The 20835-nt window shown below is 44.3% G+C and overlaps 1 protein-coding gene and 1 long non-coding RNA gene across 3 annotated transcripts in view; one reads left to right on the top strand and one right to left on the bottom strand.

Moving 5' to 3' along the window:
• Window positions 1-1964: 1964 nt before the first annotated feature.
• LOC310834301 lies at window positions 1965-7521 on the top strand. The gene is made up of 2 exons (XR_014559166.1): window positions 1965-2609; window positions 6231-7521. It is a non-coding gene; the product is annotated as an uncharacterized lncRNA (long non-coding RNA).
• Window positions 6665-20835, bottom strand: part of ZDHHC8 (zDHHC palmitoyltransferase 8) — a 125485-nt gene continuing 111314 nt past the window's right edge. The window contains exons 11-12 of one of the 2 annotated variants that reach the window (XR_014559016.1): window positions 14419-18915; window positions 6665-11771 (exon numbers count right to left, since the gene is read on the bottom strand). Coding sequence is in view for 1 of the 2 variants with exons in the window: in XM_083717167.1 (XP_083573293.1) it covers window positions 18732-18915 (184 nt within the window). In the remaining variant the exon portion in view is untranslated. Of the gene's footprint in view, window positions 18916-20835 lie in introns of both variants that reach the window. The other variant, XM_083717167.1, reaches the window with a different exon arrangement.

Raw genomic sequence — 20835 nt, 5'->3', positions numbered from 1 at the left:
AGAGGTTTGATATTTAACAGCCACATAAACAATTTTAATTTACTGTGGCGTAAACTCTTGTAGATTTGAGGCCACTTCAAGTAAGCCTACTTGAAGTGGCCTCTAATCCACGAGAGTTTAGGCCACAATAAATGTAAATTTATGATGTGACTGTTAAATATCAAACCCCCATACACACACCCAAAACGCTTGATTTGAGTAAGCTGCCATTTTCTGCAGCATATATGTGCATGGCCAGTGCTTTTTTTCTGGGGGGACGCATGCCCCTAAACATTTCGTGAATCTAAGTTTGGCCTCATTGAGGAGCAGTATTTCAATATGAGTAGGAAAATGAGAGTACTCCTAAACATTTATTTTAGAAAAAAAGGACTGTGTACTGCAAACAGGAGAGGGAAAACATTCAGAAGGATTTTTTTGCTGTGTGAAATCTACTACCTCCAATTTATCTGAAAGAGAGGCTCATTCCCTTTCGTATTTGTAGGGAGCAAGGGGGGGCAGTCTGTTTGTTGCTACGGCAAATGGGGGCGACTGGTTGGTACTTAGCCAAATTTTGCTTCCTGTTGCATCACAGTGGGCTTTGAGGTGTTAAGAGGAGTTCAGAAAGGAGCAGGTAGGGCAAGGACATAAGGCTTGCTGAGTCCAATAGTGCTTACTCCCAGGTAAGCATGCATGAGACTGAAGCTGTGGCGCATGAGCCTGTTCCATTAGATATATTAACTTTATCCGACAAAGCATCTCACAAAATTTACAAATTGTGAAACGTGCTCAAAAAAAGCCTCATTGACTTTTATTGCATTACATTTAAAGGATTTTACCCCAAAGTTGTTGACCTTTTTTTTAGAACCCAGGGAAGGAACTGCCTGTGGGGGCTGGATTAAACCAACTGGCGGGCCATATTAGGTCCCCGGGCCAGACTTTAGGCTTGGTGTATTACAAGGATTCTTTTCAGGTAAAATCAAACCGTTGGAGTATTACAGCGCCTGCTGTGACTGCAGAGAGGGATACAGGAGAGACATGTTTTATTTCAGGTGAGGCAAATGAAGGCATCCGCTTTTTTGCTGCTACAGGTGCACCAAGGTGTTTATTTTCTCTGTGCTCCTCCCAGCGGTCCACAGTATATATCTGTGACTTTGCAGTTGAAGACCAGAAGCAGTACACGGCATTGCATTAAATAGACATCTTGATTTTTAATTGTATGTCTTATTGTTTCTTTTATTGAATTTCAATTTGAATACTGTGGAGTTCAAATTGTAATACAATTAAATGCAGCATATAAGAAATAAAAAAGCAACAGAAGGTTAATTAAATGACCCTACAGCATCTTGCTGTAAGTGTTACATTGCTACAGTTGGCTGAACAATCATTAAGGGGCCCACCGTAAACCTCAGTAATTTTAAAGTGGTCCATGCGAAAGGAAGTTGGGGGACACCGATTTGCCACATGCTTCTGCTCTGTGTGTCATTCCATACTTAATTCTAGGGGGTATACGCTGGTGGCCGTATTGTGATGGCACCTGTGCTTGCCCCCGCCCCCCAAAGGGTTTGAACAACTAGTCTGAGATGGTATTTGATGGCAAGAGCCAGAATGATGAAGTAGCAAGTGTTAAGACTAGAACTTGAGGCCCCATCATGAATTTCGCTGCATGACTTTGGGGGCAGTCACCCTCTGAACCTAGTCTGCGTGATAGGGCTGTTGTCCGGAGATAAGAAAGGAAGGGTAAAAGTGTGGGTGGCACTGCGGTCTAAACCACTGAACCTCTTCGGCTTGCCGATCAGAAGGTCGACGGTTTGGATCCCTGCAACAGGGTGAGCTCCTGTTGCTCTGTCCCAGCTCCTGCCAACCTAGCAGTTCGAAAGCACGCCAGTGCAAGTAGATAAATAGGTACCACTGCGGTGGGAAGGTAAACATTTCCTTGTGTTCTGGTTTCCGTCATGGTGTCCCATTGCGCCAGAAGCAGTTTAGTCCTGCTGGCCACATGACCCGGAAAGCTGTCTGTGGACAAACACTGGCTCTCTGGGCCTGAAAGCGAGATGAGCGCCGCAACCCTATAATCGCCTTTTGACTGGACTTAACCATCCAGGGGTCCTTTAGAGGACCAGGTACGCCCCAAGCACTTTGGAGGAAGAATGGGAGTTGTCCACACAGGAGCAACATGTGGACTGCCCTGCCCTGTCATTGTTGTCACTGATCTTTCCCACTTAAAATGGAGGTTGTTGTTTGTTGTTGTTAAAAAAATAATATTTTTGAAGGCTCAAAACCACCAGCATGTAAAAGGGCGAAAGTCCAGGACAACACTAGGATGGGAAGAACATAATACAGACCCCCCAACATTAAAGAGACAAGATGCCGCAAATGCTTCCTTGTGGGCAAGCCGAAAGGTAGAAAGTGTAAAACTATACCTTGACCAGGGACTTCCTGATTATATGATTGTGGAATCCTTTATGTACCTCTGCTTTCCCGTACCACAGGTATGAATGCCAACCAAATCCAATAGCGCAATAAATGTGTATGAAACATATTACAAGATGGCAGAGCTCTGCCCTAGAGAGTTTACAATCTAGAATTTGGTGCAGAGAGGACATAACAAAGAAAGAGGAGGGAAGGAGAAGGTAACAGAGAATACATTTATTTTCCGTAGGTGATATGGGGTCTGCAGGGTTGTGTTTAAAGCTGCCTTTAGGTGACTTGTATGCCCAAATTATATTGCAAATTTATGGAAATTAAAAGCATTAAAAGGTTTTTTTGGAGTTTCAGAAAATCTCAGGCCACACATAAAAGCTTTGAATCATAGGATAAAGAATCCGCTTGTGGTTTTTTTTTTTAATCATTCCAGTGCAAGGACAATCTAATCCCCAGCCTTCTCAAGCTACTCCTGTTTTATATGTAATCAGATACAATGAGTGCCTGAGAGCACCCTCCCCACTCTCAAAAGAGCTGTTCAGCTTGTCTGGACTGCTTGAAAACGTTGAAACAGATTGGGGGATGCTGGCGAGAGATAATTTCCAGACACAAACTCATTTGAGCCTTTTATAGCTGGTTCTCTTCCAATTGTAAAGGATTTAGATTGTACAAATGCTGATATTTCAATATGAATGACAAGTGAGTCTGTTTCATAGAATCAGACAGTACATAATTGGAGTCCTCGTTAAAAATAGATCTGTCAGACGTGTGAAATCATTTTCACTAATAGCAATTTTTAAGTCCTTGTCCAATTTTTTTTAAAAAACAAAAAAACGAACATTGATTGGCATTCTGCTGAGCGACACCATACTGTGTTTTAAACAAATGTCTTGTCTGAGGGGAAATAATTCCAAAGTTTCGTGTACATATATTTTGGAATGTACAAAAAGGGCAGCGTTCAATTTGGATGAACATGTTGCCATTTCCCAGCATTTTCCCTACGGAGAATTTTTACCACCATGTTAAATCCATGACAGTTCTAATGGTGGCAGTACTCTCTAAAGGTTGGAGCCATGGCTGACACTGTCTCCCAAGGGTAGCCAAGGTCCTGCAACATCTTGGGGCAACTCCCAACAGCCACAGTTAGCTTGACCAATGAGCAGGGGTGATGGGAATTGCAGTTCAACATCTCCCTGCCTCCTTGCTTCCAACCAAACTCAATATAGCCTGTCAGCTACCTTTTCCTCCTGCTCGTTGCTGCCCCTTGCAGAACTCAGCAGAGATGAGGATGGGGACAAAACTAGAATGAGTTGGCTGTGCCTGTCGTTGGCTTTGGCGCCACCTGCTGTTGGGCTCCCTGCTTTCCACCCTACCAGTCCTAATGAACACAGACCACCAGTGGAAATAAAAGGGTGTGTTGCCTGTTATGTACTGAGTTGAATAGGATCCAAAATGCAGCAGTCTGATTGGTCCTAGAACAATAGGATCCAGAATGCAGCAGTCTGATTGGTCCACAGGAGCCACCCAATCCAGCTCCAGCTGGAAGAGAATCCGCAACCTGATTGGCCTACAGGAGAATCCCAGAATTAGCCAATCACGTGGGGCCCATTGTGTAAATAATGTATATAAAGCAGACATTCTGGGGGAACTTCCATTCTTCCTCACCTTTATAAGCTTAATAAAGAGCATAAATTCCACTCTTGACTCCAAGTATGTTTCATTGCCATTGAGGACTGATCATGCTCTGTAGGGATGGAAAGCTGACTGTGGCAGGCTGGGGGAGGGAAACCAGAGGGAAGGGAGACTTAGAGGCTGGACAAAAAAAACACTCCACATTGCAACGATCCCCAACTCATATTTGTTTTGGTCCAGGGACACACATACACACTGACGCCAAAGCTCTGTCTTATCAATTGTGTGCCTCTTCCTTGGATATTAATCAGGACTTGGTGTGCAGCTGCGGTTGTGCTACTCCTACGCCCAGCGGTTGCTCCACCCCATCCCATTATCCTCCTGACGGCCGTGCAGGGCCATCTCTCACACAGATGCTAACAATAGCACCAAAGTGTGTCCGCAGGGATTAGCATAAAGGGTGTGCGTGTTTAATGCAGCTTCCAGACAGAGGCTTTCTTCCACGTCTTCTCATTTTGATGCTTTTACTTTTTGGTGCTCCAGTTTCCCTGTGCTCTCCCCAAGCAGCAGTGGGAGTGTGGGGCCCCATAATGATGGTGTGGGGAACCTTTGACTCTCCAGATGTTGTTGAACTATAACTCCCATCTTCTCAGCCAATCAGGCACACTTGCCAGGTGGCCACTGGAAGCGATAGTTCAGAAGGCAAGGAGCCCGATAGTTGACCCAACACAGAGAGAGCCAGAGGCAGCTGATTTTTGTCTTGTCCCCATTATGCCAAGTTCTGCAAGGGAAACACTCAAGACTGAAGAGGAGCAAGCTGACAGCCAGTCTGGACAGGTTGTAAATAAAAAGGCAGGTAGCTGGGGGCTGGCTGAAGACCAACAGTGTTTGGTGGGGCTGTGCCCCATTTGTTCTAATGGACTAGCGATGGGAGTTGTAGTATAGCAACATCTGGAGGACCAATGGTTCCCAGACAGGGAGCCAATGGAAATACAGTTATACCTCGGGTTGAATGCGCTTCGGGTTGAGCGCGTTCGAGTTGTGCTCCACACCAACCCAGAAGTAACGGAGTGCGTTACTTCTCGGTTTCGCCGCTCGCGCATGCACAGACGCTCAAAATGACGTCAAGCACATGCATGGAAGCGGCAAAACGCAGACGCGCTGTTGCGTCGTGCGTTCCGTTCGGGATGCGAACGGAGGTCCGGAACGGATCCCGTTCGCATCCCGAGGTACCACTGTATAGCAGCAGAGGCAGACTAATACAGTGGTACCTCGGGTTACATACGCTTCAGGCTACATACACTTCAGGTTACAGACTCCGCTAACCCAGAAATATTACCTCGGGTTAAGAACTTTGCTTCAGGATAAGAACAGAAATCGTGCTCCGGCGGCGTGGCAGCAGCAGGAGGCCCCATTAGCTAAAGTGGTGCTTCAGGTTAAGAACAGTTTCAGGTTAAGAACAGACCTCCGGAACGAATTAAGTTCTTAACCCGAGGTACCACTGTAGTAGCACAACCATTTCTACTACACTGGGCACCGAGCCTAGGGAGTGACACAGGGCACAGTGAATTTAGCTGAACGGAAGGTGAACAGTGGGGTGGTGGTGCCAAATTTTGGGCATGCACAGGGAGCCGCTGAAATGTTAAAGACTAAACTGATGGCAGGATGTTCAAGGCCAATGTTTCCCCTCCTACACAGGAAACAATGGGGATGGAGACTGTGATGTGATGGAGGGGTTGGGACCAAGCAGAGTATCCCACTCTTAAACATGTGAAGGCTGTGTTTTCTGCCATGTATAGGAGCCACTCACCCATAATGTGCCTGGCTTCCACAGGCCCTTGATTTATTCGGTTGCAACTTGGCAGGCTTAATCTACTCTGGTGGCTGTGTGTGCAAATTTCATCTACTTCTGCCAAAAGGCGGGAGGGAGTTACAGACATTTTTAAAACATTCCCCATAATAAGAAATGGTGTTTCGTTTTTAACGAAGTTGCTACAGACCTGACACATGAGTCGATTAGGACAGACCACAGAATGTCTCAGAACAGATGGGGCTTCTTCCTGAAGTGATGAGAGATCTGAACCAAATGTTATAAGGCCAGGGCAGATCCCTAAATTATAGTGATTATTTCTAAACGTGCATAGATCGGCACACGCAGATTTTATGCAAATATGGACCCTCTTTTCTTCTTTTTGCAGGGTGTGTGTTTTGTTGGTGACACTATAGTGCGCAATCAAGAGCCATTACTAATTAGACACAGTACATAAAATACAAACATCATCCAGCATTGTGTTTTCACAGAAGCCAGGCAGCTGACCATAGGAAGCCTGCAAGATGGCCCTAGAAGCAAAAGCACTTTTCCTACTTCTGATTCCCAGATTCTGGCCTTCAGAGGCATACTTCCTCCAACATTGGAGCCAGAACAGTGGAGAAGAGACAGTAATGGACTAACAAGATTGAACAGTGGTCTGATTCAGCATACAGCTCCTTATATCGCATACAAAATTGTAATATGAGGTACTTTTGTGCTTCTTTCCCAGAACCCACTATGTCGATAAGTCAAAACAAAGTGCTTAAATGCTGCAGTTTTACACACCTCCTTCAAAAAAACCACCACATTAACTCAAGAAGCTGAAAAATATATACATATGTATTGAGAGCCACAGAAATTAGAATTACAGACGGAGGTCCACAAAGCCTGCACAGATACATTCCAAAAATTCAAGGTAGTAGAACAGGTGAAATACAGACTGTTAAAGAGATCCCAACGACAAGGTCCTCAAACCATGCACTTGGTAACAACATTGCCTCCAGTCTTCCAGTCAATTTTGTCTTTATCTTTTAGGCTCTGGTGTCGATCACTCCAAACACTTTAGTGGTCACCATTTTGGTCAGGGATGAAGAACCTGGAACTCCTCCAGTTGCTGTTGGGCTCCAGCTCCCATGGACCTCAGTTGGCCATGGCCAATAGCATGGAATGATCGCAGCCGTAGTCCACCATCATCTGGGAGAGCCACAGTTTCCCCATTCCTGATTTAGGGTCCTCCTACAGGCATGTAGTCCTCACTTGGGAGAGGCTCCCTTGTAGTCCCAATAATACAATAAACCTGGGCAAATATTTACACAATCCTGGGTTTGCCTTCTTCAGCAAGCCAACTTTGCTGCTGCATATCGGATTTTCAACATTAAAGCATACATCTGCATAGTTTTCATGTGTGCATGTATGTGTGGTTGTTGGGTTTTTTTTACAGTTGAGGTTATCTACCGAAAAAAAGATTAATTCATTTCACTTATATATATATTTATATATATATATATACAAAATAATAAAGGCCTTGGGAATCTCTTTGATACCTCTGAAAACACAGTTGAAAACTTGTCAGCCATTCCCATGAAAAATATATATCCGAAAGGAATGTTCTCTGTTCTCCCGTCCTTAACATTGCAAGAGCCCTTTACTTTGTCATCATCAACTAGATATATATTTTTTTTTAAAAAAAAGCATATCAGGGTAAATTCTGGTCTTCAACCCAAGCAGAAACATAGTACATGGAGCGTCTCTCATAAACTGTTCTCTGTTGGTAATTCAGACAAAGAAGTAAAATGTTAAGGCTTCAAGTTAAAAATAATAATCAAAAAATCAAAACTAATCTCTCTCTCTTTCTCTCTCTCCCTGCAAATATAAAACCCACATAATGCCAGAAATCTCAGCATCTTTTATCGTGAATTCAAGCTACAATACTGCAGTTTGCCCAGCTCAGTGAAATGACAGTGATGGGAGGAGACGGATGGCATACCCCAAAATCTGTAATGCAAAACTATTGCTGTTTATTCAGTAAGATGGAGACTTCAATGCAAAAGCTGAATTGTACGGACCACATTTAAGAACGTAATAAGATTCCTGCTGGATCAGACCAAAGGCCTATCTGGTCCAACATGCTCTTCTTACAGTGACAACCTGATGCACCTGTAAGCCTATAAGCAGGACCTGAGTGCAGTATACAGTCTCACCTCCAGCCCTGGAGGTAGTACTTAGCCCTCATGACTCCTGGCCACCGATAGCCTGGTCTGCCATGAATTTGTCCAACATTGATGGTAACCGAGACATCTTGCGATTGCATATTCCATTATCACACTGTGCAAAGCATTTCCTTTCATCTGTCCTGCATCTCCCACCAAAGATTTACTTGAAAGGGTGTTTGAAGTACAGGCTTTGAGAAAACTAAGATTTACCTGCACTCGATCATTTACTGTCAGCTTATTCTGCCTTGATCATAATAAAGAATCCATGGCTGGTGTAGAACACCAGAATGAAGGGAACCCAAGTTACATCTTTGGCAGGTTGTGTTATGGCCCCCATAGGTGACTCCATTTAATTTAACCAACCGGAATAAATGACTGTGTAATCCCATACAAGTGAGCCCCACCAAGTTCAATGGGATCTGACTCCCAAATTATAGGACTGTAGCTTCATTCTTACATCGGCCTTTGTTTTACCCAATCAGGAGCTGGAAAAACACACCAGCTTGCTTGAACTTGATTGGATGTGTGTGTCCCCCTGATAGTTAAGAGAGTTAGCCAAGATCCAATGGGGTGTATGTGAAATCAGAGCATATGCCCTGAGTCATACAATACGGGATACCCTTTGCTTTGGGACGCGGGTGGCGCTGTGGTCGAAACCACAGAGCCTAGGGCTTGCCGGTCAGAATGTCCACGGTTCGAATCCCCGCAATGGGTTGAGCTCCCGTTGCTCGGTCCCTGCTCCTGCCAACCTAGCAGTTTGAAAGCACATCAAAATGCAAGTAGATCAATAGGTACCGCTCCGGCGGGAAGGTAAACGGCGTTTCCGTGCGCTGCTCTGGTTCGCCAGAAGCGGCTTAGTCATGCTGGCCACATGACCCAGAAGCTGTACGCCGGCTCCCTTGGCCAGTAAAGTGAGATGACTGGACTTAACGGTCAGGGGTCCCTTTACCTTTACCTTTACCCTTTGCTTCAGCAATCGTCAGCTAATTGGGTAACCAAAAGGAAGAGAAGCAATTCCCTCCATTTTCTCTTGCTCTGTCCTTCCCCAAAATTGCCCTGCTTACAGTTGATGCTGAACAGGCTCTTTTCAGTGGAGAACGGGCTATTTCAGGGCTCACCCCACTGCCAATTATGCCCTGGCATCATTATTGTCACCTTTTAGACACTGGCTTAAGAGACATTTTTATTTACCCAGGCTATTGGTGGTTTATAGTTTTGAAATCATACTTCTGCGTGATTCTAGCCTTAATTGTGGTGCTCAGCTTTTAGCAGGGTGGGATAGGATTCATATTTTTTAAATTCTACTTTTGGATAAGCATATGGCAGTGTTCTTTTTAAAAAAATTATTTGGCTTTTATTTTATCTGTTGGTACTTTATCTTCCTGTTAAGTTGCCCTGCAGCATTTTTTTTTTTAAACAAGACAACAAACAAATGCAATAAATAATATTACTGACAAAAGAGAGAGAGAGACCAAATCAGTACACAGAGAAACAACCCCTTCAGGTCTTCAGAGCACCTTGGTTGAGACAAGCCTGGCTGGATCAGAGCCTGTCTGCGAATCAAAACTGGCACCTATGAATTGTAAACTTTTATGGGATGCAACAGCCCTGTTCATACAGGGTGCCATGTGCAGCCTCTCGCTCAAGTGATGTTTGTGACACAAGTTTTATAAGTATGATTGGAACCATAAGAGATCCAAAGCTTAAGTGCTGATCCAAAGGTATCTTATTTAAATCTATTACTGATTCGGGAAATTATCCTGTCTTTCCACAACCTTCCACCTTTTGTCCATTCCCTTCCCCACCTGCCACGGACACCCCTGCAATCCTGTTCGCCACCATAAATCTGCCCAATTCAGTGGCAAATTTAGCAAAACGGAAGGAATCTCTGGATTGACACCTGACAAGCTCGTCCTAACCGGTACGTGCACCAAAACCGTGCTGAACTCTCTGGGCCTTTCTTCTTAGCTGATGTATTTAGAATCACAGCATTAGACAGAAATAGGGCAGAACTGGGTGCCTCTGCCTTTTTTCAGGTTAATGCTAATCTGCAGATGCAGACTTCCAGGAAGATTTGAATAATTTACTGTCGTCTCTGGGCCATTCAGGCTATTTTAAATGCAAACTTCAAAGAAGAAGAAGGGGGGGGGGAATCTGGGGCTATCATAAGCCTATTAATATGAAATGTATCTCCCCATCCCAGAGGAGTCTTGTGTCTGGATTTAACAAGGTACTGTTTGCAGCTTGTGTGCGCACGGATCCATCATACATCTTAACCTAATGATATGTCTCCCGCAAATGCATTCAGTTTTCAACCTCTATCCCTACAGCTACTGCAGCTTGGCAATGAAAGCTTCAGAATCACCCAACCCCCACATAAAAATAGGGTTTTAGCCAACTAAGTGCTACTCGGAGTAGACCTATTGAAGTTAATGTACCAAAATTAGTCATGTGCATCCGTTTCAATGGGTCTGCTCTGCATGGGACTAGCATTAGATACTGTGTCCATAGTCTTACCCAGGGGTCAGCAAACTTTTTCAGCAGGGGGCCGGTCCACTGTCCCTCAGACCTGTGGGGGGCTGCACTATATTTTTGGGGGGGGAAATGAACGAATTCCTATGCCCCACAAATAACCCAGAGATGCATTTTAAATAAAAGGGCACATTCTACTCATGTAAAAACACACTGATTCCCGGACTGTCCGTGGGCCAGATTTAGAAGGTGATTGGGCTGGATCCGGTCCCTGGGCCTTAGTTTGCCTACCCATGGTCTTAACTTTAAGCAGGTATTCTGAAGTCTCAGGTGTGTCTCTTCAGTGGGCAACACTGAAATTAACCTTTACCAATCATCTGTAGCTGATATTTCCCCCACAAAGACAGGTAAGCACTGCTATCACTTGGCTGACATTTCAGTAAACTAGGCTGCATCCTAAATCAGTTAAAAGGTGAAGTCAATACATAATAGATAAAGGCCTTTCAGTCGTTTGGGCTTCATAGCTTGAAAGGACACGAGTGCAATGCAGTGAATCAAAAACTGGCACCGCTGTCAGTCTCTCTGTGCACCAGCTGCCCCTTTTACATATTAAAAATAAGTTTTAAGAGCACATCAATTAGCAGCCACGTGCCTAAGTTATTTGCTGCCTTATTGTGTGTGCTTTTAAACATTAAGAAAAAAATCCAACGGAGGCTTCTGCACTAGTTTGGTTGTGTCTGTGGTTGAGGCAAGATTCCATCTTTGTGAGTTCCAGTATGAACCAGTGTGAATGATGACGCTTGAATGAATGGATTGTGGACATACCCAGAGTAGACCCACTGAAATTAGTGGACATGGCTAACTTAGGTGCTTTCATTACAATGTGTCTACTCTGAGTAGAATTTAGTTGGACCTACAAAGCCTAGGACTTGCCGATCAGAAGGTCGGCAGATCGAATCCCCGCGACGGGGTGAGCTCCCATTGCTCGGTCCCTGCTCCTGCCAACCTAGCAGTTCGAAAGCACGTCAAAGTGCAAGTAGATAAATAGGTACCACTCCAGCGGGAAGGTAAACGACGTTTCCATGTGCTGCTCTGGTTTGCCAGAAGCGGCTTAGTCATGCTGGCCACATGACCCGGAAGCTGTATCCCAGCTCCCTCAGCCAATAAAGCGAGATGAGCGCCGCAACCCCAGAGTCGGCCACGACTGGACCTAATAGTCAGGGGTCCCTTTACCTTTACCTAACCTAGTGTGTGGATTGGAACAAACAGAGGTGTTGTCACAGATGGGTTGACAAGGCCTCAGATGTCTTCCTAAGTGCTCTTGAGTGTTTCATCATTATTATTATTGGAGGATGATAAATTGATTTGAGGTGGCTTTGTCTAGAGATGATTTGGGGTTAATAAATGGAGGTGAGGGAAGGGGAATTGGGTGCAATGAGTGGGAATGAGTGGGAAATTAGCTAGCTTGTGACATTTATATTTTAAATTTGACTCTATTCATACAAATCAGCATATGCTAATTTTATGCATTTCTGTGTATTTGGGCCCATGTCCCAAATCTGTTAAGTACATAGCAACAACTCTGGGAACACAGCTAGCCATTCGTCTTTGCATTTTGCCAAATTTTGCATTGCAGCTCTCAAGTTTTAGTTTTTTTAAAAAAAATATCAAAATAGGAATGCATATTTTGATAGAAAATGTGTTCAAAAGATACATATTTAAATATGTACTTAAACGCAAACCTTTGAGCAGTTGTTTTTTAATTGAAGATGAATGCAGAAACAGGGCATAGCAGAAGGGACTTGCGTGAACACTTATGGAAGTGAGATGGTCCAGAAACTGAATGATTTAGCTATCCCTAACCTACTGAAGCCAAAACCACAATAAATCTTGTGGCACCTTAAATGCTAACACATTTATTAGGATACAGACTTTCATGACCCTGAGAACCCTCTTCATTGAATTCACAATGCATCTGATGAGATTAGTCTGCAAGCTCATACACAGCCGCATTGTCCCACTGAACTCAATGGGCTTGCAGGGCTCAGCAAACGTTTTCAGCAGGGGGCCGGTCCACTGCCCCTCAGACCTTGTGGGGGCCAGACTAAATTCTGAAAAGAAAAAATATATGAACGAATTCTTATGCCCCACAAATAACCCAGAGATGCATTTTAAATAAAAGGACACATTCTACTCATGTAAAAACATGCTGATTCCTGGACTGTCTGTGGGCCGGATTGAGAAGGCGATTGGGCCAGATCAAGCCCCCGGGCCTTAGTTTGCCTACCAATGGGCTTGCTTCTCTTACTTCTGAGTAGGCATGCATAGGGTTGCACAGTTATTTTAGGAACAGAACAGAATACAAACCATGAACAGATAACAAAAGCAGCTTACCAAAAAGGGAAAACAAAACAGTAGAATAATACCTCCATCAAAACAACAATCAAAAGACAACAGTACTAAAACTCCAGGAAAAGACCCACACTGTAATGAATTAAATTACTAAATGCTAATCACTAATTAAATTCTAGCTTGAATGAAAATATATTACCATCCATCGAAAGGCACAGAGGGAGCCTAACAAATTTGCCCCAAAAGGAGTTTCTTCATTGTGGTGCCAGCACAGAAAAGGCTCTGTATCTCATGCCCTGCACTCCCTGCCAGATCTCACATATGGACAATATTGTAGAGATTCAGGGCCTGTAAGGCTGATTACAAAGCCTGAGCAGATTCACACAAAAGCAGGTACTATAGCTTCTGAGATAATCCAGTCCTAAACCATTTAGGGTTTCAAAGGCCAATTATCACCACGTTAAATTGAGCCTGGAAACAAACAGATTACCAAAGCAGATGAAGTACAATTGGAATTATATGCCCTAATAATCTCCAAGCACCAGTTAATCTTCTTCTGCAGGGCAGAAGTGGGCCCTGGGGCCATGAATGCTTCTAACACAATGTATTTGTCACAACATAAGGTATCACTGTTGTTGCTGTAGGTGCAAAACTATCCCAAAGAATTGGGAAGGGACAAATTTCTTGCTGATGTCATGTAAGCCAGCCAATCAGCATCATGAACAGCCAGCCAACTTTGGATGCAGACTTTCAGAATTATTATGTTTCAGAGTTTTGCCCTGGAGACAAGGAGTCGTTATGGTTGGACTGAGTACTGTAAAAGGATTCCCAGGCTAGTCGCATTGCTTCTTAAACATTACATTTGTCTTTCCCCTAAAATCATGGAGTTTGCTTATTATGCAAAGGATCAGGTGCTAGGTTGCCAGGGCCAGCGAAAGGGAGGACCTCACCCCCTTGCCTGCTGTGACATTGTAGTCTAATTACACACATCCTGTCTTCGAACACTAAGCACTATCAATACTGGTGCTCCAATATCCCGAGGCAGCCCTCTGCACACCACTGTTGTTTTTCACTGTCCCATTTTAAAACTGCAACAATTTTAACCACCTCACCAGCGTAGTGCAAAGCCACAGCTTGTATCCAATGGTAAACCCCACTCAGAGCAGACCCACTGAAATTAATGGACATGGCTAACTCATTGTCTATGGGATGCGGGTGGCGCTGTGGGTTAAACCACAGAGCCTAGGACTTGCCGATCAGAAGGTCGGCGGTTTGAATCTCTGCAACAGTTCCCTGATCCTGCCAACCTAGCAGTTCGAAAGCACGTCAAAGTGCAAGTAGATAAATAGGTACCGCTCCAGCGGGAAGGTAAACGGCGTTTTTGTGCGCTGCTCTGGTTCGCCAGAAGCGGCTTAGTCATGTTGGCCACATGACCCAGAAGCTGTACACCGGCTCCCTCGGCCAATAAAGCGAGATGAGCGCCACAACCCCAGAGTCGGCCACGACTGGACCTAATGGTCAGGGGTCCCTTTACTTAACTCATTGTCTAATTTCCATGTGCTGTTCTATGACCCTGATCAGCTGAAACACTTGGACCAAGTTCATGCTCTGGTACTAAATTAGCTCCATATATTTTGTTGGCACGTATACCCATGTGAAGTCTGCAGGCATGAGCCGTCCAGCCCCAGGCTGTGATCCTGTGCGCAGTTACAGGGAAGCAAGAGCAGGCTCACACAAGTCTCCAGAACCATACATGCACTCGGGCGGCAGATCTGTGCATGCACAGCCACTCACACATACATACCACAGCTGTACATGTGTACATTCCTCCATCTGCACCTCACCAGTTTTCTATGATTCCTCCACCCTTATTCTCTTGGATGGCAGGACCAGAGATGCCACACATTTTGGTGCGCACTGAGTAGATTGTATTCATTTTGCTAGACATTGCGCTGTTTCCAAATTAGAGATGGCACAAAACTGCCCACATGTTCTGTTGAAACTTCGCTCGGTAGTTCATCATTCCGGTAATAAATATCCTTGCACCTTTCCGTGAACATAAGAATGATGCTCCTGGGTCTCAAAATTCTAGTTTGAGAAATGGCGTCCACTGCACCGACCCTTTAGCAGAACCCTAGGCAGACGGAACCACAGGGCTAGTTGGCTTCAGAAGACGAAGACTAATGACAAAACAAATAAACAAACCCACAGGTGCCATGAAACATTTCCTGATCCAGAATGCTCATAGAGCGATGTGCTTACCCAGGTGCAAAATCCTGTGTCATTCCCATGAAACATTTTTTTTGGGGGGGGGGGTTGTCTGCAGTTTAGACGTAGAACCTTTGCAGCCTTTTTTTGTTTCCTCTTTAGAATCTTTTAGCAGTCCCCCCACTCCCCTCTTCTAAGAAACCAAAACAGTTGGGAGAATGATGAAACAAGTATGAGAGAAGAAAACTTAAAAGGCACTGAAGGTTCAAACCAGACATGGTGTTGAATACATCTTTGCATCTGATCTGCAGGTTTAGTCAAATGCAAAATCCATCAGTTGGAGGCTGGGGGCGGACTATGACCCATTTATAATGGGATTAAGAAGAGAGGAGGGGGGAATTCAATTTCCTCTTGCGATGTGGCCATCCTGGGGAGAAAACCTTCTTAGGAACACCTTATACTGAGTCAGATCATTGGCTCATCTAGCTCAGTATTGTCCGTACTGACTGGTCACGGCACTACAGGGTCATAAGCAGGGCTCTGTTGCAGTCCTACCCAAAGATGCTGGGGCCTGAACCTGGGATCTTTTGCACACAGAGCATATGTTCCACCACTGAGCATATGTTCCACCACTGAAGTATGGCCCTCCCCACTTCTGAAGCATGCATTGACTTGGGGAGGAAATCCCACCATTGATATCAATGGTAACTTTCCTTCCAATGCAAACCTCACCTCCAGATTAAGGATTTTCCTCTGGTGGCAGCAGAGGAGGAAAGGATTAACTTGACCACTCCCCGCCTGCATGGATCCCATTCATTATCAGTGGTTGACCAGAAGAACCGGAAGCATGCCCCAGAGCAGGATCCATGCCTCTTCTATCAAAACCACCCTGCAGAGAGGAAGCCAGCTGTGGCTGTCACCAGCTGTGTGAATTTGCTGGGTGCCAGTGCCGGCTGAAGGGCTCTCGACTGAGAGGGCCTAAATATGCTAAAACAAAACACTCAAGTTTTTGAAAGCAGAGCTGTTTCGAGAGTCGGCTGGACGTGACTTGGCTGCATGGTCCGCTGAAGCTGTGTGTGTTTGTATTTATTGCCACGTTTAGTTAATTTGATGTGCGTGATTAAATGCAGCAATGCAGGGAGGGGGCAAGAATGAGATCAGGATTGTTGGCGCTGCAGTGAGATCCTAGCTTAGTGGTAGAGACAGGTTCAATTCCAGGCACCTGCAGCTTGAAAAAGATTTGGGTGGCAGGATCAGCCAATGGCGAAGACTCTTTACATGAGACCCTTGGTGGGCCGCTGACAGTCAGGGCAGATAATACTAGATGAACACATACAAGGCATAAGGCATCTTTCCATCTTCTGCTGAGGAAACAGGGGCTAACTTTTCCACTCAATGGCTGTTGGTCCATTAGGGCAAATGGGGTACTGCCCCAACAACCTCAGTCTGCCCTCAGCCAATCCCTACCTGCCTCCCTCCTTACTTGCAGCCAACCCAGCGGTTGCACTGACTGTCACCTTCCTCTGCCCTAGTCTAACTGTTGCCCTTGTAAAACACAGTAGGGAGGAGGATAGGGACAAAATAGAATAAGCTGGCTCTGCTTGTCATTTGCTCTGGCGCCACCTGCTGTTGGCCTCCCTGCCTTCTACCCTACCAGTTCGACTGGCACCTGACATCACTGTTTCAGTTATTATTTGGAGACTCCCTTGCCTCATAGCTGGTGGTTGTGCTGCAAGGGAAAACCTCCAGGTTTCCCTGCACAGAGCAAATATAAACTTAATGGAGGCTATTTTTAATTGGTAAATAGAACAGGATTTACCTCCTGCACTGTAGTCACAATCTCATTCAGGTCTCCTGCAAATGGTCTCTGGCGTCCCCTCTCATTTATACACCTGGATGTAGAGGTTAAACTTTTTTAAAATTCTTACCCCTTCACTTAGGGACACTTATAAAAGAAATCATTTGAATAATAAAAAAGAAAGGTTTAAGGCAATCACGTTAAGCATCAGGTCCCTAAATGCAATGCTTTTACAACTAAAAACGTGCAAATCCAATAGTGTCCGTTATTGACAACTCTGGGGCGGCAGGGCAAGAAACACTTTCCAATTCAGAGAATGAACATCTTGAATCTTTGTAAACAAGTCGCTCGAGGATTTTTTTTTTGTCTCCAAATTCCCATTCATGTGAGCTCTAGCCAGTGTGAGCACCAGCACTGGAATATACCTGACTTGTCTCTAAATATTTAGCGTTCACTGATCATCAGGCAAGCAAAATTTATCTCCTACAAGCACGTGCCTGGTTGACAATCACACACTATCAGTTACGCACGCAATCATGTGCGTACACACACACACACACACACACACACACACACACAGCAAATTTCAACAGATCATATAATACCTTGCATTGAGATTATACACACTGCACCTGTGCAAGACAACACACTGTATTACAGCCCATCTCCAGTAGCACAAAAAGAGGAGGAAGGAGGATGGCTGTTTACATTAATAGGTTACCATCTGAATATTTGATTCTCTCTCTCCCACTCTCGAGCAAGACAGGCTTTTTTCTTTTTTAAAAAAAAAAAACCTACCTAAAATTGTCCAAGGAAGAATGGAAGTTCCTTGTTTAACAGTTCTAGGACATGGACAGATGCAGTTGTTGACACACAATCTCCTACACAACCACAAATGGAAATAGGGTAACTAAAAAACCGCCCCTTTCCTTATTTTGCCCATATAGACCAGTCTCCAAGATGGTTGTTAGATGACTACTGGGAACCCACTGGCCTCCTTCAGTTGAAGAGGGATACAATCAGCATCACTTGGGAGTCCTTCCTCATGTGTTTGCTCATCAATGCAGAGATCCATACATGGCCACTTGTGCGCATGACCTTCAATGTACCTGTGAGCTTCCCCATTCATTCCAATGGAAGAAGCAGATCTGTCCTCATGAACATGAGGACAGGCACAAGGAATCTGCATTCTCCCCGGAAATGAACCAGAAACCATTGTAGGCAAGGAACAAGCCAACCCTGCTGATTGGGGGCAATGGACTGCTACATACTCAACTTCTCCAAACAATTGAACAGTTTGATCACTTGTAGGCCAAACCCCCACCCAAATATATAAAACCCTTGTTGGGCCCAGCCGCTCCTTCATATTCTTTTCCGTCAACCCTGGAGAGTTTAAGAGAAAACACTAAGCCCACATGAAATTGTTTTTAGACCACAGCACGACAATGTCCACATGACAAGGTTTGGTGGACAGAGACAAACGCACAATAGCTTTCCCATTCTCTTCCACACACAAAAAACCCAAAAAAACCCCTCTGAATTGTGGTGCCATACATCAGTAGATGTTAAATTAGTTCCCAATTGTCTGTTCAGGATAGTTTCCAATGAGCTGTACAAAGTCTGATTCCTTCAAGAATAAGGCTGCAGCTGGTATTTGGCCAGGGGAAAAAAAAAAGATTGTGTGTATGTATTTTTTTTAATAAAAACAACACAAAATAATACAGAAAGGTCACCATCAGCTGCTGCTCCTACTTTTCATCTTGTTGGCATTATTGTGTGACTCTTCACAGTGCACCTAGCTTCATGGCTGGGTTTGCGGATGGCTCTTTATATTACGAATTTCTTTTTATACTGAAATTTCGTAGGTTGTTCCACCCACTCCAGACACTTTCTTAACATTTGAGTGTCTAGCAGGACTCATGGGGGCCCCCTGAGAGCTAGACGTTGAACCTAGTCGGCACTCTACTCTGGAAATTCCTTTTGGCTGTCCATTAATTTTACTGTGAGGTGTCTTCAACTGGATGTCTTCCCTGTGTTGGAAGAAAGACAATGGGATTGGGAGTTAGTAGACAGAAAGCAACAGCAGCCAAAGCTCAACATAAACTTCCAAGAGGTTGATTATGTTCTGGTTCTGCAAAGAACAGCCAAGAGAACACATTCGCAAGAGCCACTTGCTTAGGAGACAGAAAGACTTAATATGAACCATTGTTGTAGTCACTGAGTTTTGTTTAGGAAGACAGCTTTTCCCCCCTATGGCAGTGGTGGGGAATCTGTGGCTCGCTAGAATGCTGGACTACAACTCTCATCATCCCTGAACATTGGCATGCTGGCTGGGGATGATGGGAGGTGCAGTACGACGACGTCTGGAGGGCCAAAAGTTCTCCATCTTTGTGCTATGGAATTAGCTCAGAAGAAAATGGTTCCATATGTTTATGGTGAAAAAAAACATGCTGTGTACAGGACGGACTGGCTGAAATATCACTAACCCACATACCCAAAGCAGTCTTTACTCAACGCTTAAAAAGAAAAAATCTGGTTTAAGAAGAGAGAGAAGGATGGGCATACATTTAATTTAACAGATATGTGCCATTTTATTTATTTTTCAACTTTGGGCAGCTCGGCTGAAGTATGGCAAAAGGCAGTGTCTAATGAACTGCACTTGATTCTCTGACTGATGTAATAAATAAATAAATAAATAAATAAATAAATAAATAAATAATATTTTATTTATACCCCACCCTTCCTAATTCAGAAAACTGGGCTCAGGGCAGCTAACAACAAATTTAAAACACTTAATTGATGCAACAAAAAAACAGCATAAAATACAGTATAACAATAAATTCAGAATTCAAAAATCAATTTAAGGGGAAAATCCATCCAATAAACATTAGATGATCACCAGGGCTAGCTGGCTAAATTAGTCCTATTTGGGCCAGCGAGGAGGCCAGGGGAGAATTAGCTGTGGGGTCCCAGAGCAGGTAATCTTCATAAAAAGGGGAGGGGGAGGGAAGGAAGGGGAATAAAAATCAGGCTAAGTTCAAATTGAAAGCCAGGTGGAATAGCTCTGTCTTACAGGCCCTGCGGAAGGAAGTTAAATCCTGCAGGGCCCTGGTCTCATCTAGCTGTCAGAGGTGGTGGAGAAGCCAGGCTTCAGCTTCAGGAGAAACATACAAACATACCAAGTCCTGCCACTGTAATTTCTAAATGTTATCTGCCTGACTTCCAAGGAGCTCAAGACGGAATACGTAAGGTTGTCCCACTTTATCCTCACAATAGCCCTGAGAGGTAGGTCAGCCCATGACCCAATGCCAGCTAGTAATCTTCATGGCTCAGTAGGTATTTCAACCCATGTTTGCCTTCTCCACGTTCAGGAAGACAGGCTCTAACATACTACTTGAGAATGAAATGCTTCAGAAATGCCAGGTCCACCACCTACAAGTGGGAGGAGAGGAGGATTCCATACACCTATCAGGAAAACCTAAATGTTATTCTACTCCAATGCAAACATGGCAAAATCCAGTTGTTGTTGTTTAAAAAACTGCACGTTCCCACACATCACTCAAATTAAACTGCTACATTCCCCAGGAACTATCCCAGGAATTGTCCTTCCAATTTTAAAACGAGCTGCTGCCTGCACCGCATATCTTTAGGCAAAGAAATTCCACTACATTAGCTCATATAGGGTTAGAATTTGGTCCGGCAGATATCCTTAATCCAGGTCACAATATATTTATAACGGGTGGGTGATTTTTTAAAAATAAAAAAACCACTGTATCTGTTTTTAATTCATATTGTGAGCTGCCTTAGCTCCTGAACTAGGAGAAAGGTAGAACAATTAATTAATTAATAATTAGTTAATTAATGGTTAACACTGCAATCCTATATGCAGCACCTCTATGCAGACATCAGGAGTGCCACAGGTGGTGTCTTAACCCCTGGTTTTACCAGCA

This window comes from Podarcis gaigeae, assembly GCF_964106915.1.
Source record: "Podarcis gaigeae genome assembly, chromosome: 16".
Lineage (NCBI taxonomy): Eukaryota > Metazoa > Chordata > Lepidosauria > Squamata > Lacertidae > Podarcis > Podarcis gaigeae.
This window is presented reverse-complemented; position numbering and strand designations above follow the sequence as displayed.